Source organism: Malaya genurostris, chromosome 3 (assembly GCF_030247185.1).
Source record: "Malaya genurostris strain Urasoe2022 chromosome 3, Malgen_1.1, whole genome shotgun sequence".
Taxonomy (NCBI): Eukaryota; Metazoa; Arthropoda; class Insecta; order Diptera; family Culicidae; genus Malaya; species Malaya genurostris.
Genome location: NC_080572.1, coordinates 87,464,170 through 87,483,552, shown reverse-complemented (window position 1 = coordinate 87,483,552; position 19,383 = coordinate 87,464,170). Strand labels below are relative to the sequence as shown.

Below are 19,383 nucleotides of genomic sequence, written 5' to 3'. Positions count from 1 at the left end.
ATATATATATATATATATATATATATATATATATATATATATATATATATATATATATATATATATATATATATATATATATATATATATATATATATATATATAGAACTTTTAATGGAGGTCATACGAATAGCGGATAATTGCCAACTACTACTTTTCTTTGAGGATTCAAGCTTTACTAGTATTCCATTCGGTAAGGGAGCACCTCATGATATTTGCGAAAGAGAAGTGAGATCCCGAGACTGGAAATAAAAAAATGAATCTTACTAGACAGATAGAGTAATGAAATGTACCGGATATATATTTCATGGTCCATTAACGCATATCCATGAACGAAGTTGGATGAGCTGTCTTGTCAGCGATTTAAAATTACAATGATATGCGGAACTTCCTAAAAAAAGTGTCTGGAGCAGTTGATGAATATCGAGGAAACAACTATTCACGACTTTCATCGGATTTCCATATAAATTATATGGGATATTTTTATAACTTTCATTATGATAACGTCCATTTAGATTTGACGTACACATTGAATAAAGATTATAAGTTTTCATATAACTTCTATGAATTATATTCTGCATATGATTCATATGACAAACCTAATGAATATAAATAAGATTTTCATTTCAGTGAAAGACATCATATTAACAAGATATCCAGCTCTCACATTTCCCGAACAAATCATTGGCAACATCCTTTCTTGCGAGCATGGTGCCCTCAGGTGAGTCCGCATTGAATCTCTTGCACATAAGTAGAGGAGAGAAATGTCAAACTCGTGCGCGCCAAAATAGCAGCACTGTGCACCCATACAATTGACATGATATGTTGAATGTGATGCCGTGCGTTGGCGTTGCTGAACTGAAGATTGATTTCGCTCCAAGCTGACAGGGTCTGGTTTAACCGAATTTGACATTTCTCTTCCCTACTTCTTTGTAGGAGATTCGATGCGGACTTGCCTGAGGGCGCCATGGTCGCAAAAAAGGATGTTACCAATGGTTTGTTCGGAAAATGTAAGAGCTTGATAGCTTGTTAATATGATGTTTGGTTAAACTTAACCAGACCCTGTTAGCTTGTAGCGAAATCAATCTTCAGTTCAGCAACGCCATCGAACGGCATCACATTCAACATGTCATGTCAATTGTATGGGTGTGCAGTGCTGCTATTTTAGCGCGCACGAATTTGACATTTTCTCCTTTACTTTTATGTACGAGATTCGATGCGGACTCGCCTGAGGGCGCCATGGTCGCAAAAAAGCATGTTACCAATTGTTTGTTCGAAAAATGTGAGAGCTGGATATCTTGTTATTATGATGATTGGTTAAACCAGACCCTGTCAGCTTGGAGCGAAATCAATCTTCAGTTCAGCAACGCCATCGCACGGTGTCACATTCAACATATCATGTCAATTGTATGGGTGCGCAGTGCTGCTATTTTGACACGCACGAATTTGACATTTATCTCCCCTACTTCTGTGTACGAGATTCGATGCGGACTCGCTTGAGGGCGCCATGCTCGCAAAAAATGTTGTTGCCATGATTTGTTCGGGAAATGTGAGAGCTGGATATCTTGTTAATATGATATCTTTGGTTAAACCTAATTTAATTTTGATTAAGTACAATACATTTAGACTATTCTTCTCTTTTCGAATGGATTGAAATATTAAGTCAATGTAACAATAAGTAGCAAACTATGTACAATTTCCATTTGATGAGAAGTTGAATACAAAAATTCGAGAGGGGTAAATCAAAATTTCCAAACTGAAATTTTTCACAAATGATTTTCAGACAAAAAAAATCATCGATCAGAAAACTTACTGCAGAAAAAGTTCAATACTGTTTTTTTACAACGCGATTCTCACATGGCAAAAAAAATCAGTTGTGAAAAGTTCACTAGCGAGCATTCTCCTCGATGATATTCAAGAAAAAAGTTCGCACATTCAATATATCTGATATATCAGATATATTGAGGAGAAGATTTTTGCGAAATGAATTTTCATAGCCGTTATAGTGTTTGCATTAAAAATGGACTTTCAGGGTTGTTACGAAAAATTTCAAAATCAAAACGCGCGAAATCCGCGCGAAGTCGAACAATAAAACGCGCGAAGTTGAAAACTAAATCGCGCGATATTCGAGTGAAGCGTTAGACAACTATTTAACTATTTGGGTACACAACCCTGCTATTTTGGCGCGCACGAATTTGACATTTTTCTCCCCTACTTCTATGTATAGGATTCGATGAGGGCTCGTCTGGGGGCGACATGCTCGCAAAAAAGGATGTTGCCAATGATTTGTTCGGGAAATGTGAGAGCTGGATATCTTGTTAATATGATGTCTTTGGTTATATCTAACATAGGGAATCCGAAGAAAAAAATAAGAAAACTACGACGTCGAAAGTCGAATTGTAACAATTAAAAGCTCTATGTGCTCTTTAAAATTTAACTTTGTTTCCAGAACACCCAGGTCCTTAACAGACGATGCGTGTTACATACAGAATACAGATTTTTTGCTACAAAAAGAGACGACGGAGCATTTAGTGGCATTTTAACCATTTTGAAATATGAAATACGAAAGTCATCAGCGAACGATAGTTGCATACACTTGATCGAAAAATTAAGATCGTTGAGCTACAATAAAATTATGAAAGGTCCAAGATGACTTCCTTGAGGAACTCCAGATGTAACAGCACTTGGTGAGGTTGTACAGGCTCCTTTTTTCACTATCATTTCATTACCAGTTAGATATGATCGAAGCCAATTAAAAAATGATCCATTTAATCCCAGTCTACTTAACTTGGAGATCGTTATGTGATGATTGATTTCGTCGAACGCAAAGCTTTGGAATGGATCCAAGCTGAGTCTCTGATATGTAGTCAGAGCAACTATGTGTTATAAAATCCAGAACTATAATTTCAAACAGTTTCGATACAGCGCACAAAGCAACAATATTATTGAAGTTACCATATTATTGAAGAATCGCATTCCATTTATTACGTTCTTTGCATTATTGAATGTATGATCACTGAGACGATATCTTCCACCTGACATCAATATCCTTGAGTGCAAAATGTTGAAATAGCAACTTGTATCACTCGAGATCGAAAAGCATAAAATCGAAATTTTGTCCACTGTAGAAAACGTTGGCTAGAACCGCCTTCTAGTAAATTTTAGTTTTATCAAGGGAAAATTCGGCCATCGCGACCAATTGCTGAAACGTTCGCCCATCTTTAATTTTTTATGGTTTCATAAAAATCACAAGTTTCAAAAATTTGCAAAGAATTTTGTGGAATGATGTTTTTTGAAATTCGCGCGAAATCCGCGCCATAGCATCAAAATCTTAGCAGAAACCGCGCCAAATCCGCGAAATCCGCGCGACCGTAACAACCCTGGACTTTATTTCGGATGGTGATAAAAATAAGGCTAAAACAGATAATTGCTTTTGATAAATTTCTCATGGAAGCTAATTATTTAAGCTAACTTGCAAAAAAAAAATTCTACGTTCTTGCGAGCGGCTTTCCGGTTGTTAACCGGAACATTCGCCATGGAGGACAAAAACATGCAGGTAGGCATGTTTTTGAGTTTTTTCTTCGTTGATGAATTCCTCCTCAGTTTTCACAACAAAGCTGGGGGACGTTGGGTGGGTTTGCCGAACTGGGTACCATATCGATATTCAGTCGCTTCATTTATTCCAACGAATAAATTGGGCCGACACCAGATCCGGCCAGAAAACCACTCCTTCGCCCTTATAGTATTTATAGATGAACGACACAATTTCCGGCATTGCGTACTATAAATTTCCCCGTTCACGACCAACTCGGAGCGAAAGAAGAGCAGCTTTGACATCCCTTTCTCGCTGATTGTCAGTCACAGCGAACTTGGTGTGTAGAATGCACTACGCCTCGGAGCTCACTTCCTCCGTGGGGGAAGTAAAATACGAAGTGGCCTGCCAGTCGTTGCCATCCAGAGTAAGCGAGCTACCGCTACGTCGATACCTGCAGTTCCGAAATCAATAGACGCGACTTCCGGTTCATGCAATGTATGTTCATGTTCGCTAAGTACTTTTTCACTGTTTTACCGGTTGCATCAACCTCCCGGCCAAGCACACGCAACAATATAGCCTCGGTCTTCCTCTTTAATTTCCGGTTTAATCCTAGGACAAGACCTGACAATTGTTAATCCACTTTTAGGACCAATTTCGGACCAGCTCGTGATTGGTTGAAATTGACATAAGCAAGTACAAGTTGTTGAAATCAAGATTACTGCAGGGTGGTAGAAAAAGTGTTGTCAGTATCGTCGGTAACAATGTAGCATGATATTGGATATTTTATTTTTCGGGTCATCTTTTCAAAATTATTAATTTCAATAGGATTTAAGTTCAAATTGTTTTTAAATCCTGTCAATGCGGACAGTATACGAGTACATTTAACAATCACTGGATGATACAAAGACAAAGCATGAAATCACGAAGTGTGATATGGATGAGAATATTGATTATGTTGGTTGAGAATAGCACCGAATCTTCGGATACTTCTGTATGTTATTATTTTTCTCAAATAGAATATGTTGAATACTTTAGTTAATAAAGCTGCAAAAATTAATTACCCAAAATTGAGTGTTTTAGAAAAATTTTATTAAACTGTTTCAACTAAACGTTTTCTTCAAAACAAACATCTGATCAAAATGAATCCAGAGCTATATTTTTGACCGATATAACATTTGTCTAAGTGTTTTCAAATGATAAATAATTGCATGTTATAAGGGGAGAAAGTTTTAAGAATGAATAATTATCTCTACTGGCAACAGTGATCGCGAGGCATTTATTATTTACAGCAGGGAGCAAACGGAATAAGAAGAGAAATATTTTTCTGGATAAAGAAGCCAGTTGTCTGGTCCTGTCCTAGGTTTAATCTAGGACAAGACCTGACAACTGGCTTCTTATTCTTACTTCCGAATCATCCTTCTCGTTATTTTCGCCCTGTGGAATAAATACCAACGTATCGGCTACAGTGTAACCATATTTACAGATTTTTTAATAACTATGCTAGGAAAAAAATATTACATTTAAATTTTTAGAGGCCCTTATTACCGGTGTCACTACACGGTGAAAACCAAGTGAAGTGATTGTGACCCTTATTATCGGTATAACTTCACGGTGAAAATCGAGTGAAGAGAATTTAGGTCCTTATTACGGAAGCCGCTTCAGAGACAAAAGTAATTACTTGGATGAACTTGATGTCATTATGAACATCACGCCACCAACATTTTGTCGAAAAAAATAGTTTTTTCCACTACACTGATCACTTCACTATGCGTGATACTGGTAATAGGTAAAATCAAGTGAAGTGACATGTAAGTGAAGTGAATGTGAAAGTGGAAGTGAGAACGGTAATAAGGGCCAGACTTTAGGTTTTTGATTTGTAATAAACATGAAAAATGTTTTGGTGAATGCATTTCTTTATTATATATTAATGCTTAAAAACAAATAATTGAGCTTTGATGACAAAACACGAAATATCTCATGTTGAACGCAAAATCGAATCCATTGTTGACGTATTACCGGATCTTTTGGAAACCGGAAAAAGTCAGGTTTGGGTAGAAATGCTTAGTGCGACCACAGTGTGGAACACAACAGTTCATTCTTCTCGTAAAACTAAACACACTTTCGAGTTTACACTAATTTAACAAATCTTTTTTGGTTACACTTTAATTCACTAAAAAGAAAAACGGCTTGATGCCTATTTTAATTACACAGTGCAGCCACTATAAACATTTATTACCAATGAGATTGAAAATAAGTGAAACATTCTCCGAAAATTTTCATTTTCATTGGTGAGCTAAAATTATATATATTAATAAATTTGTTTTCTAAATTTCTTTATACTTGGTATCATTGCTCGCGTACCCTGCAAAAGTTTTTTCTTTTCACAATGTGCAGGTAGCAACATCAAAATCAGCCAATCAGAAACTGGTTCATTTTGGAACAAAAGCAGCCCCCCCAGATGTCAGGTCTTGTCTTAGGGTTTAATCTAAATAGCGCTTTGTAATCAACCAGCAGCAGCCCGCATACGCATGGCTGCCAGATGTCTGACTAAACGCTGCCAGCTGGAAAAATATGGCTGGCAGACATTCTGGTGACCGACTGCCTCACCGCTACCAGATATACAACTCAAACGATACAACCGTATCCACCACGATTTTTCCACATTGAAATCTTTTAGACATTTTTGACATTTTTAGCGAAGGTGAAAACGCTCGGCTAACTTAGATACAGGCGACTTTGTTTTGTCAAATTGGATTTGACAACCGACACTGTATCAATTTTGGTAGCCGTCTGGTGGTCATAGCTACCCAGGTAGCCAAAGCGCTATGCGGAAGCCTTTCGTCGCTACACTCAGAAAAATATTACAGTAACCGCAACCTGTTCCTCAGGGTCATTTCAAGTATGCACTCAAATAATAGTAACGACTATGATATCAGATTATTCACCATCCGTATTGTAATAAGCACTAGAACAAAAAATCTACTAATTGACTATACTATTTGTCTTTATGACTTTTCTGGCTTGGTAATTCTAACAATCATTAAAATAAGAACGAAAAAGTTCCAACGACAATTACTAGTAAGGTGAAATTGAACTTTCGGTCACCATAAAGTTGAGAAGTGATATAGTTATGACTACCATGTGAGTAAGTTCTTCTTCAGAATATAATAATGTTACCATGAATAAACATATAGTTGGATAGAGATTGTCAAGTTTGAAAGCACTATACATAATGTTCATATCAACTTAATTTATGTAGAAAGAGCATCGTCGTATGGTGTTTTTGAACCGACTATGTATTTTCTTAGTGCGACTATACAAATTGTCAATCAACGCGTCTGCTTTTTTAGTGTCATATAAAGTTTCATTACAGCGGCAGATTTCATATTCCAACGAGGAAATTACGATATATTGTATTAGTGTTTAATTTTGTAATAAGGCGCAGTTGTACTTCAGCATTGGTATTGCAGGTGAGTAAATTTCATAAGAAATAATGATAAAGGAAAAAATGCTACAAATTGTTCGAAAACATGGAGAACTCGATTCGGAGCATCGTAAACATGAATATCTCTAGCGGATATGCTGAAAAATTTGCTGAGTTATCCGTTAAGTTTCTGTGTAAATACTTCTATTTGTAATTTTTATATAACATTTTTTCTACACTTTTGTAGGAACAGTATTATTCCCCAAGAAAGTCGCTGGTAAAAAACCCGAACGATTTCATGAAAGAAACATTAAAACAACGAGTTGATGATTTTGAATGCCTACAAGCGTTCAAAAAACAAGCTCTTGCGCTAACTAGTGAAGGTAAATTTATCATCATAGAAAAGTTGAAGTAACGAATATTCAAAATCAAAATTAATTGCTAGAAGTCGCTCGTTTCATTGTTGAAAGAAATGGTTCAGAATCAGCAATACTATAAATAAATTTATAAAATGTTACAGATAATGTTCATGTATAATGTTAAATCAGTGATAAATATATGAGAGAAATGAAGTAGGTTTTAATGTATTCTTGTTATTTTTACATCGAAATTTCAATAAATATAACTTTTGAACATTTTTGCATGTTCGAATGATCTTCACCATTGTCAAATTAACTAGATTTCCGTGTTTCGAAAGAACCAGAAGTGAAATGTCAAAAATACCATGGCACTAGTTAAAACAATAAGCAAAATGTAAAAATAAGATGCTTTCACGGTTATGCTTATCATTCCAATTGTAGTAGTTATTCATACCATATACAGTTCAATATTACTATTCTAGAGCCAAAACCATTCATAGTAAAAGTGAGCTCGCATACTGTTAACATCATCTGATTTTATTGTGTGCTGAAAACCACTATACTTGTATGGTTTAACCGACGACACGACCAGAGACTCCGAAGGAAAATCGAAATAAAAAGTGTTCCTGAGCGATTTACCGCCAGTTACCACAAATATAGTGACCCCTTGGTAATGATAAAAATAATCTTCTTGGACAACACTGTTCAAGTTGCTACGAATTAGTTACTAAGGAGCCCCAGAAAAAATAAACAAAGTATTGGAGAAAGTTATAGAACAAATCTATAAATTTTAATTTTCTGCACTCTGCTCTGTCGGAATCTTCTATTTTTACAATTTCGAATTGTAAAAATGGAAGATTCCGACAAGCTGTGAATCAGTGAAAGCTATAATAAAGGTGAGTGCTTAAATTTCATTTGTGTGTTATATGAGGATTGAATCTACGAATTCTTTGGTATTTAAACATATCGTCATAACATCCCAAACATCTTTCATTTTTTTTCATTTAGCTAATACGGATTTCTATGCTTTGTATTTCGCCGTCTTTTCGAAAATGTTCCTGGAGCCAGCAAGTACAGCAGCATCGCCAAGAGTTTCCCCTCGGAGGCGTTCAATGTAATGCAACACCAACCGAACATATCTCTGCGCTATCTTTCGGATCTCACATTCCCATTCCATAAAATAATTTGATAAATAGTTTTGAAATCGTGTTTTCTATGAATTTTGTATCTTTTCAATACCCTTAGACCCAAACTGTCGCGTCAGAATTTCGCTAACATGCCGGCAACGTAAGTCAGCCAGCATGAACAAAATATGAAAGAAAAACATTTACCTGGAATATTTTTTAACTTTTGTGGACAGAAATGAAAAAAAAATCATTCCAGTCGTTTTTCATTAAAATGTTGGTTTCTTCCCACCATTTTTATAAAATAAGAAAGGTGTTCGTAAGACATGTCCATAAAATTTCAAACAAAATCATGGATAAATTAAAAAAACTGAATTTCTCGAAGACACAGTATTTAAACAACATTTGAAGATGATCTTAAAAAATGTACATGTATATTTTCACCAGTATATCCTTGCTACCCATTTCTGCTTTAGTTATCTTCCTTTATCTGTAGTCAGAGACTTTCGATGATTTCAAGATCATTTTGTTCATTTTAATATTTCATCATTCATCGTTAGCAGCATAAAACTATTGTTTTGTGTGCCAAATCCCGTAGAGTATATCATCTACACACACAGTACCAATCGGACAATTTTTGCCCACGAAGGGTGATTTTGCATGTAAATAGTGCATCGTTTTTTTCCTCATATTATCTTCGATAATTTATTACAAAAAATCCACTTGCTTGCTGGAGCACTTGCAAATTACCGCGAGAAGACGATCTTCCAGCCGGTCGGTAAAACCAATTTTATTTTTCTGAGATTTCCCATACGATTCGGGATTGGTTTTGTTTACATTCTTCATGGCTTTAATATATAGTAACCAAGGTTATAGTAACTGTTGTTTAAAATCAACAATTTTTCAACTTGTGTTGCCAGTTTAAAAAAAATTTAAGTGATTTCATTTTGACATTACCAGTTACTGAGGGGTAGTTAAATTTGCGATACAGTTTTGATAGGCGAGTGGCAGGTCGTGTCGTCGGTTTAACTAACCTCTCATATGGTAGCTGTTACCACCTTATTTTTCTGAGTGTATAATCTCTGTTTGGAATGTGGAAAAAAATATTGTTCATATTGACCACTGTACGTGCATCGAAAATATCCCTGATTATTTCTCGATTGCGGTTCAGTTGTGAATTAATTCAATAGAAATTTTTTACTGATGAAAATATAATAATATCGAATCACTTCGGTGTCGAACTGATCGACTCTTCTCACTTTCGATTATTTCCTTAACGAAAAATCGTCATCGCTGACACAAAAAATCACTCGTGAACTTTGAGGTTCAGTTTTGTGGATGGTATAAATAAAATCTTGCACGAAAATTCGAAAAGGAAAAATCAAAATTTCGAAACTGAAATTTTTCACAAAATGATTTTCAGACAAAAAAATCATCGACCAGAAAACTTATTGCAGAAAAAGTTCAATACTGATTTTTTTATAAAGCGAAACGGATTTCACATGCTGAAACCGATAATGAAAAGAATTTTTTCATGATTTTCAGATTATTCATCGGATGAAAAATTGTTGCTGAGGCCAGAATTAGTCCACATAGACAAACCCTTGCGCATCTCCTACGCATTGTCCGGTAATTAAAACATTGAAATGTTTACTTGTTTGACTAAGACCAAAGACATCATATTAACAAGATATCCAGCTCTCACATTTCCCGAACAAATCATTGGTAACATCCTTTTTGCGTGCATGGTGCCCTCAGGCGAGTCCGCATCGAATCTCGTACATAGAAGTAGGGGAGAGAAATGTCAAATTCGTGCGCGCCAAAACAGCAGCACTGCGCACTCATACAATAGACATGATATGTTGAATGTGATGCCGTGCGATGGCGTTGCTGAACTGAAGATTGAGATCGCTCCAAGCTGACAGGGTCTGCTAAGACGTACGTCAATATCGTTTAAGCAGCGAAGTATATCCATATGATATTCTATGATTTTGGTAAGGAAGTTGATACCGACATAAAAGCGCATCGTGGAACAAGTGGTTATGCGAATGATAGTTCAATCTGGTGATGTTATACCAGTAACGGTTGTCCATTAAAAATACAGAACGTGAAAGATTAAACGTATGAAAGGGTACTCCCGGCAGCCGACAGTCCGGAGTTTTACGAATTTAGGGAAATAGACGTTTCAAACAGTACATAATGACTATCGCACTTAGAAAAGTTCTTTGGGACCGTAAGTTATTTGAGCCCGAGTTTTATTTCAATCGGTTTAGCCATCTCGGGGAAAAGTAAGCGCATGTTTATTTCATTTTTGTTTGTTTGCACATTGCACTCTGTAGTAACAGTATAATAAAAATATCATGGGATGAGGTGGAATCCTTTTGTTTGCATTTAAAACATATGTTTAATATAAAACAAAAGCGCATCGAAATCTGATGACACCATATAAACATCATTATAGCTTTGAATCGATATCGGCTTTCAACAAAAACTGACCAGCAAGAGAAAAGTGGTCTGATCCGAAATACATGTTCGGAATCGTGTAGATTTCTTTAGCTTGTTGCACCGTCGGCAGCGAGTACAATGCTACTAACTTCAAATTACTATCTACTGGCGATTTTTCACCAACATTGAAAAGCTTTGTGTAGAACAGATAATCGACAGTAATCCATTTGCCCTGGAATGTGGACGTTTCCGTGTGGGCTTCCGTCATGCCATGTTTGTATGCGGAACAAAATCGAAAGCAATGCTTCAGGTTTCCTTGACTGAAGTTCTTACACGTCTGAAGATTGTATTCTGGACTTAAAGGAGGTGTAGTAGATGCATCGTTGGAATTATACAGCTGAAAAAATAGTACGTAATTTGATTGAACGAATCATAGGAAAAATCTAAAACACACCCTAGTATGGCGTTTGCATTCTTCGTCCACTCGATCAAGTAAACACTCATGCTGGCAACTATCAGTAATGCCAAGTAGGGAAGGAATCAGCTCTTTTCCGCACGGAGAACCGTACATGTTCGGCTCAAGCGTATTAGTCGTTAGATTTTCGTACTGTAAGAAACCCGAAGTCAACAGTACATAGGGGGCAGTGTACGGCAGGAGATTAAAATCTCCACAAACGATGGTTGGTAAGTATTTCGGTGTTCCATTGGCGTAACGTCCCGTAAAAGCTAAACGATCCAACTCTGCTAGCAATATTTGAATCTGCGCCAGTCGGATATCTTGTCGTCGTGGATTGTACAGAAGATGCGTCGTGGCAACAACCAATCGTTGATGAGGATTCGATTTCACCGACAGTTTTGCAATAATTGCAACATTTTCGCGATCCAAGCGCTGTAATGACAATTGTTAATTGAAAAATAATATGTTCCACCGAACATGAATACCTTTACATGAGGCTGGTAATACTCCACGCCCTGATGATCAATCAAATTAAATAAATCTCGTCGAAAATAAATAGCGCATCCATCGGTTTTATAACCGGTACGTTTTTTGTAAATCATATCATAGTCGAAATTATTCAACCCACTACTGAGCTGTTCTTTGTGGTCCTCTTGGAGCTCTTGCAAGCAAAGAATATCGGGCTTGACAAGGTTTATTTCCGCTATTAGTCTGTCATATCTGTGAGGCCAGGCTAACGCCGCATGTTCATGCTTATCGTATAAGTTTGCATGAAAATCTAGCAAATCCTGAGCTAATATGTTGTAACTCATAACCGTGAAAGCAACGTCATCTGTATTACGGCGAACCGAAGAAACATTGCACCATTTTCGGCATTTTTCCGACATAGCCTTTTGTTTGGAGTATCGATGAATGATTTCATCGGCACCAGTGTTGGACGTCTTACCTGAGCGGGACATACGTTTCAAGGCTCTGAAAAAGTAACTGACTGCCGCTCGATCATTCAAAGGAGCTAGAAACGTTTCTAGTAGATACAGCGAGAGTGAATTACGAATGAGTTTCATCAAACTGCAAAATAGCAAGAAACTCTTGATCAAATATTCAGGTCAGCGAGATAGGCCATTACTGGCCTTTGCCAGTAACAACATTATTAGGGAAAAAAGTTTTAATCTGAGCCAGATAATTGTATATGAAATTTCATGTAAATGTTAAATGTTACTATTCTTGTGTCGAAGTTTTGTGTATTTACCAAACGAGAAAATTTCTAGCTCCTGCACAAACACTAAACGTCAATTTATTAATATATATATTTTTAGAAACAAAAATAAATCACATAACAAACAGCTGAGGGATGTTGTGCGATTTTATCTTTTGTTTTGGGTTCTGTTTTGTTGACAAAGTACACACGCTCAGCAAAAAGTATTCAATTTGAATCCATAGCGGACCTTACACGATCATTAAGAGTGTCATTACTAAAATATAATATCATTTTAATGAACGTGTACGGTGCAGTAATGACGAGATTTCTATGCTAATTTGAAATATCATTACTTAAAGCAAATTCAGCAGCTGCAGGATTGATATGGGCGGTCTATCATATAACTGAAACTGAAACAAACGTATCCCCAACAGTCCGCTCTAATTTTTTTTATTCGACCAGTTCTTCTGCCAAATTTAAAACTGGTCTACGATGCCGCTCAATTTTTTGTAGATTTGAAACACGGGTAAAACACTACTGGGACTGCCAGTTGTTCTTGTTATAAAATTAAGATTTAAATTTTGTAACTGACATAAATTATGCATCTAGAACTAGACCACTACTGAATATGCCCTAAGGGCAGTAATGCTGAATTCTCCATACAAATTTGGAATGTTATTAGTAATCATTAAAATTGACATTATTGATTCCCTTAGAGCAAATTCAACAGCTAGAAGTTTTACATGGAAGATCTATAATATAATTGAAACTGGAACAAACGTATCACCAGCAATTCGTTCTAGTTTTATTTATTCGAACAGTTCTTCTGTCACATTTAAAACTGGCATACGATGGCGTTCTATTTTTTATATAAATCTGTCAACCCGGCAACGCTGATTGCAGTAGTATTTTAGAAAAATGTATTCGAACACCCCTCGATCGAATGTTTGTTATTGTCCTTATAAGCGGCCCTTACACGAGCACTATTAATGTCATTTTTAATTATTACTAAAGTAATGATACTTCAAATTTGTATAGCAGCCCTTAGACGAGTAATTAAAAATGTCATCACTAAAAAATAATATCATTTTAATGAACGTGTAATCGGCGACACGACCAGGCACTCCGAAGAAAAATCAGCATTAAAACTGTTCGCTAACGATTTACCGCCAGTTACCACAAATCTAGCGACCCCTTGTAAAAGATAAAAATAATCTTCTCGAGCAACACTGTTTAAGTTGCTGTGGACTAAAATTACCAAGGACGCACAAAACAAATAAACATGTTTTGAAAGCGGTGGAATAGTTTTATAAGTGTTAAAGTTTTTTCCAAATTAGGCAGAAATGCATTTAAATCAACTCCATTTTCGGAATTTAATCGACTAAACTATATGTATAAGCACTCAGAATCCGAAGTAATCGAATAGGGAGATACAGAATTGTTGTCGTGATCTTACTCATTTTTGAGTAACTATTTTTAAGCGTGTTACTTTTTTGTGGTGATACTTTTGATGATCGTGTAAGGGCCACAATAAGAGTACATTAATCCTTATTTAGCTTCTATTACCGTGTTGATTGAGCGCTTTTCTATACATATTTTTTAAATAATACTCTAGTGAACCTTTCAGCATAAGGAATGAAATTTTATTCTAATATTATTATATCCGGAATTTATCTGAATGCTGATATTTTGGATGGAGTTTATCAGTTTTGAAAATATTTGTCGATGTTGTTTAAGCAACACCGAGGATTTTTCTTCAATCTTCGAAATCTACAACGATTATTATATGCCAAAAGTAATCAATGTTTGCACAGGATTATCGGTATGTAATATCCTAAATAGATAACTACATATGAGTAAAGTCAACTTTTCAGATTCACCAAAATGATGGACTACCCGGCGTGGTATGTCAGTCATGTCTGCTGAAACTAGTCACTGCTTATGAAACCCGACGCCTTTTCATTCGATCAAATAATCATTTGAAAGAGCAACTGAATCATTTGAAGCTATCTGAACAGGAGATATTGATAGAACTCAGTACTACTGCTGAGAAATGCATAGCAGCTTCTGCAGACAATGCCGAACTATTACCATCGGTTGAGAATATACTTGACGAAGCACCAATAACAACCTGGGATAACGAAATAAATTTGCACATTGAGCAACTGCAGGATGGTACCAACGAATTGGCGGCGAATGTTGAGGATTGTTTAGATGAGTTAATAATTGAAAAATACGAAAATTTAGAAAAGAATGGTTACAACTTTCCGGTGGTCGAATCAACAGTTGAGGATGTTAAAAATGATCAAGAATCACTTGATTTTCCCATGAAAGTTGAAAGCAGTTCCCTATTTGTAAACGAAGAAGAGCAATGTTCGGAAACAGATTTTCCATCTTACTCAGATGGAAATGAAGATGCAAAAGAAGTTGATTGCAAGGAGGAAGCGACTTCTGCTGAAACCAACGTGAAGGATGTCCCGCAAAACTGTTCTATTTGCGGCAAAACCTATCGAAATGGACGTCTTTTACAGAGACATATTCAATATCACAATACTAACAAGAGTGATTGTCCCATATGTTCCAGAAGTTTTACACATACTAGTAACCTAAAACGGCACCTGCAGTCCCACAAACCGCCCGTGGAAGGATTTACTTGTTCAATATGTTCACGAAATTTCGAAAAAGGAGCTCAACTGTACGATCATTTGAAGCTACACAAACCGGCTCTTGATGAGTCAACCTCCTATACAATGCATTGTGATAGTTGCGGAATGGAAACAACTTCGTTTGCTGGTTTTGTAGCACATATGGCCGAAGAACATGGTGTACCGAAAGAGAAGGTGAAAGCCTTCCAATGTCATCTTTGTACCCTACGTTTTGTTTCTAAACAAGGCATGGTTAGGCATATTCAGAGTGTCCATGAAAACATAAAACCAGTACAGAAGTGCTCCTCGAAAAAATTTCTCTGCACCGAATGCGGCAAATGTTTTCAGCGAATGCGTCACTTAGAAGCGCACACCAACTCGCACAATGGCCTAAAGCCGTATGTTTGCGATTGTGGTCTATCGTTTGCCCAACAATCGGGACTGAATCTTCACATCCGGTCGAAGCATGAAAATCGCAGGTCATATCAGTGTAAAATCTGCAACAAATCTTTTGCTCAATCCACACATTTGAAACATCATGAGTTGATTCACAGTAATCGTAAGGAACACGAATGCACGGTTTGCAAACATCGTTTTCGAGTGAAGAGTAATCTTGTGGCTCACATGCGGATCCACCGGAAACGGCCGTACTGCTGCAGTGATTGTGGTCGAGAGTTTATGCAGGGTTCAAAACTAGAACAGCACATGCTAACAGAACATGAAGCAGGTTAGCACGTCTGAACAAGTGCAACGTTCAGAACGATTTGATGCCAAAGATATACCGAAAAAATCGGGTTTAATTTATATACTTTTAGGTGTGCAAGATAAAGCTAAATTTGAACAAAAGTAAACATTATTCGATTAAATATTTCCTGATAGTAAACTAACAAAAGCGTAATTCATTTTTTTACGTTTCGTCTTCCACTTATGACGTTAGCAGTTTATCTACTTTTACCGCGACTTAGCCGTTCAACCTAAACTCAGCAGACATAAAGTTATTGCTATTTGCAATCACTTTGAATGTTTGCACAGAAGTATAATGTCCAAACTAACGTCCCACTAAGTAATGTTACACACATTCTTTTTGTAAACAATTCATGCTTCCATCTACTGTGCGAACATCCTCGTCATGAATAAAGTGGATAAAGTGGGTTAAAATGAATACACATGCTCGTGCAGCTTCGGCTCCGTTCGCACCGGCATGTACGAACAAGTCCGAATAGTAGAGCGACTATCGACTGATAGACTCTTGACGGCCGGACCGTGTCAACGTTCCGGTAAAGAAAGTACTGAACTAATGTAGACGGAAGAAGGCGGACCGTCTGAATCGTACATTATGTATGATTCAGGTGGTCCGTCTCAACGTCTCAACACCTTCCTGAGTCCTTCTTCTTCTGGTTGGCGTCACCTCACTTGAGATGACGCCGATTTGCTCGCACAGCAACTTAGGCTTTATTGTCAGTTAATTTTCGTTTATAGTCTAATGAACTTTCTTTTCACAGGACTACAAGTGAAAATCTCGCTGTGTGGCTACGTCGCGTACGGAAAAATCCTTGCGAAATACTCGAATTTTCTCCGGACTAACACGCTACAATGTACTATTTTTCGAAATTCGCTAAAATTCCATTGGCGTGAGATAGCAACTTGTGAGCGCCACGTGGACCAGTGATATCTCGCTTGAAAAATAGCCAAATCATACATCATCAAGTTCAAATTGCATTTATTTTCAAAACTCAGTTAAATGAATCAGTTATTCCCGGCTGAGTAGGGGTGGGGTAGTAAAAATTACTAGCCGCATGATCCTTGAAGTATTCTCCCCCACACTCCTCATACGTCGCCTTAGTGATCAAAGCCTGCTTGAAGCCGTCGCTCATAGCAAAACGACTAGCCCCTTTCCACCCATCTAGAACGGGATCAGCAGCAACCTTCAGATTAAACGTAGAGCGAAACGGTAACATCTGCATTAGCTCTCTTGATAACCGTTCATAGAGTCCTTGGATGTTGGCACAACCGCCGGTGAGTACGATATTACTAACCAGCTTCGGTAGTTCATCCTGAGTAAACAACTTGAGCACATAATCGATCGTGCCATTAAGCCCTGCTTCCTGGATTCCGATCATACTAGGCTGAAACAGTATTTCAGGAACACGAATTCGTTCAACCCCAAGATGTAACTGATGGAATTCGGCGATGCTTCCCGTTGACGTCGTCGGCTCAATATAGCTGCTATCATGTTGTTTAAGAATTTCTTCATATTCGATCAGTTTTTCATTTTCCGCTTCACTATCGCTATCTCCATCTCGGCTTATAGACTTATACACATCCCAATCTTCGTCCCTCATGCCAAAATCGTCTACACCTTTCTCTTTCTTGGCTAGGTGTGAAATTATACGCATCCGCTCTTGTGCTGCGACGGTTCGACGTTTCGCCAAATCCTGTCGCCGTTGCTTACGGGTCTGTTTGCGATCCAAAATGTCTTCTCGCTTTTTCCGAGTTTCGATAACCCACTGCTGGATGGTCATATTAGCAGGCGGTTGTAACAGGCGTGGTTTCTCTTCTTCCTGATTTCCTTGGTTATTCATTTTTAGTGTTGTTTTGGAAATGCGCTCTTTCAATGAGGCGATGGTTTTTTTCAACTCATCGACATTTTTAAGACCAAACTCTTGTAAGGTAAATGTAATGTTTTCATCATCTAAGTTTTCCTCAGCAGCACTCATACGAACCAGAAGAATTTTATCCTGAGCAAGCTTTTCCTCTCGCTTCCTCTGATTGATCTCAGCCAGTCTTCGTGAGAGTTCTTTTCGTTTTTCCATCCTTTGTTCGGTAGTTAACGTAGATGCAGTCGCTGTTTGATTAAATGGTAGCTGAATTTTGATAACGTTCTTATCGTAGTAATCTAACGTAGCCCAGTCTTTCAAAGATTCCGTATAATCATAAGCGATCGAGCAGTATTTGTGAATCATCATTTCAGCCCGACTCAAAGTGATTGAATTGACATGGACAGGATACTTTAGCTGAAGTAATCTAAACATAAAATTGATCATATTAAAGCCACCTAAGTTTATTCGTCGTACTTTGTCCTCTATCATACGTCCATTGAGAACAGGTATGACGTGCGTTGCGTGATATCCACAGGAAATGATTAGACCGTCCGATATTGCACTGTTATTGCTAAAGCTGAACAAACTGTCTACTCCGTACGCTATCCCCGGAATGTTATAGCATTCGAACATAAGCTCTGCCATCAACCCCCGGCTATAGTTAGGATTGGCGACACATTCAGTAAGCAACACATGGTGCGGCACATTCCGTTCGGTATCGATGCCCAGTTTACTAAACAAATAGTCGAAAATTTGTTCCTGTACATGAAAATGAGTAACCACATTTCTATCAAATTGTGTTCGTAACTGGAAGCGAACTGCTTCAATGTTGGCAATATCATTTCCAATTTGGACAGTTGGCACCGTAAGTTCTGCGTCCTTTTTACTGCGATCTTTGCGTGGTTTGGCAAGTACATTTTTAAAGCTTAATGAAGGTGCCTCTTTTGAAGCCCAACCTGCACGGCACTTATAGGACCCATTATCGATTATTATCGTAGCATCAGGAGCGACATCCGGATCCGGGTAGGTACAAACAATGTCTGGTTTCACTTTGATATCCTCAATATCGAAAAGACTCATTTTCACAAAACAAAACCGTTTGGCGCTGGTTAAGAAATATAAACAATGCTCCGGTTTTCAGCAATAACCATAAATTGTTACAGAGTTCTCGGCTGATTTTTCAAAAAGCCGTAAGAGTAAGTGACAAATTTTCTTTGTTTATCAAGTGGTTTCCACGTTTATTATTAAACTCTTTGAATTAAATGATCCCCGGAACCTCCGACTTTCAAACATAATTGTAAAATCCAAGAAAACTTTTACAGCGACTAGAGATGGGAAACTTATCGATATTTATCGATAATATCGATATTGCCACGATATCGACGATATCGATAATTCAGAGCAGAGATGCCATTTATACAGATTTATCTGTATTATACAGATTTTTACATGCGCATACAGATTTAATACAGAGTACAAATTTCTTACAGATTTCTTAAATTTAATACAGATTTATACAGATTTCACCAAAAGTATTAAGGAAAAAATTAAACTATCTATTAGTATTTGAGCTATCTATTAGTATTTGATTGCAAT

At 37.1% G+C, this 19,383-nt stretch overlaps 3 protein-coding genes across 6 annotated transcripts; 1 reads left to right on the top strand and 2 right to left on the bottom strand.

Moving 5' to 3' along the window:
* Positions 1-10,006: 10,006 nt before the first annotated feature.
* Positions 10,007-12,725, bottom strand: LOC131437243 (protein angel homolog 2). 4 transcript variants are annotated; one of them, XM_058606459.1, is made up of 4 exons: positions 12,594-12,725; positions 11,830-12,412; positions 11,342-11,776; positions 10,007-11,284 (listed from the first exon to the last, which is right to left on the bottom strand). In XM_058606459.1, the coding sequence occupies exons 2-4, from the start codon at positions 12,406-12,408 to the stop codon at positions 10,898-10,900; spliced, it is 1,401 nt and encodes a 466-aa protein (XP_058462442.1). In that variant the 5' UTR covers positions 12,409-12,412; positions 12,594-12,725; the 3' UTR covers positions 10,007-10,897. The 4 variants fall into 4 exon arrangements, with proteins under 4 accessions (XP_058462442.1, XP_058462443.1, XP_058462444.1 ...); XM_058606460.1 differs by having other exon boundaries at positions 11,830-12,290; positions 12,594-12,723; XM_058606461.1 differs by having other exon boundaries at positions 11,830-12,290; positions 12,678-12,707.
* A 1,328-nt stretch (positions 12,726-14,053) lies between these two features.
* Positions 14,054-16,057, top strand: LOC131438366 (zinc finger protein 883-like). The gene is made up of 2 exons (XM_058608365.1): positions 14,054-14,364; positions 14,417-16,057. The coding sequence occupies exons 1-2, from the start codon at positions 14,221-14,223 to the stop codon at positions 15,917-15,919; spliced, it is 1,647 nt and encodes a 548-aa protein (XP_058464348.1). The 5' UTR covers positions 14,054-14,220; the 3' UTR covers positions 15,920-16,057.
* An 826-nt stretch (positions 16,058-16,883) lies between these two features.
* On the bottom strand, positions 16,884-19,126 carry LOC131437799 (actin-related protein 5). The gene has a single exon (XM_058607382.1). It carries the CDS (start codon positions 18,865-18,867, stop codon positions 16,921-16,923), a length of 1,947 nt encoding a protein of 648 aa, XP_058463365.1. The 5' UTR covers positions 18,868-19,126; the 3' UTR covers positions 16,884-16,920.
* Positions 19,127-19,383: the final 257 nt, after the last annotated feature.

What these genes read in the sequence shown, in the direction of transcription:
- LOC131437243 (XM_058606459.1), bottom strand. Translation starts at nt 12,408, where the DNA reads ATGAAACTCATTCGTAATTCACTCTCGCTGTATCTACTAGAAACGTTT. An exon ending in ATTACCAGCCTCATGTAAAG is followed by an intron (nt 11,777 to 11,829) that starts GTATTCATGTTC and finishes TTGTCATTACAG; the next exon opens with CGCTTGGATCGCGAAAATGT. An exon ending in AATGCAAACGCCATACTAGG is followed by an intron (nt 11,285 to 11,341) that starts GTGTGTTTTAGA and finishes CTATTTTTTCAG; the next exon opens with CTGTATAATTCCAACGATGC.
- LOC131437799 (XM_058607382.1), bottom strand. Translation starts at nt 18,867, where the DNA reads ATGAGTCTTTTCGATATTGAGGATATCAAAGTGAAACCAGACATTGTT.
- LOC131438366 (XM_058608365.1), top strand. Translation starts at nt 14,221, where the DNA reads ATGCTGATATTTTGGATGGAGTTTATCAGTTTTGAAAATATTTGTCGA. An exon ending in ATGTTTGCACAGGATTATCG is followed by an intron (nt 14,365 to 14,416) that starts GTATGTAATATC and finishes TCAACTTTTCAG; the next exon opens with ATTCACCAAAATGATGGACT.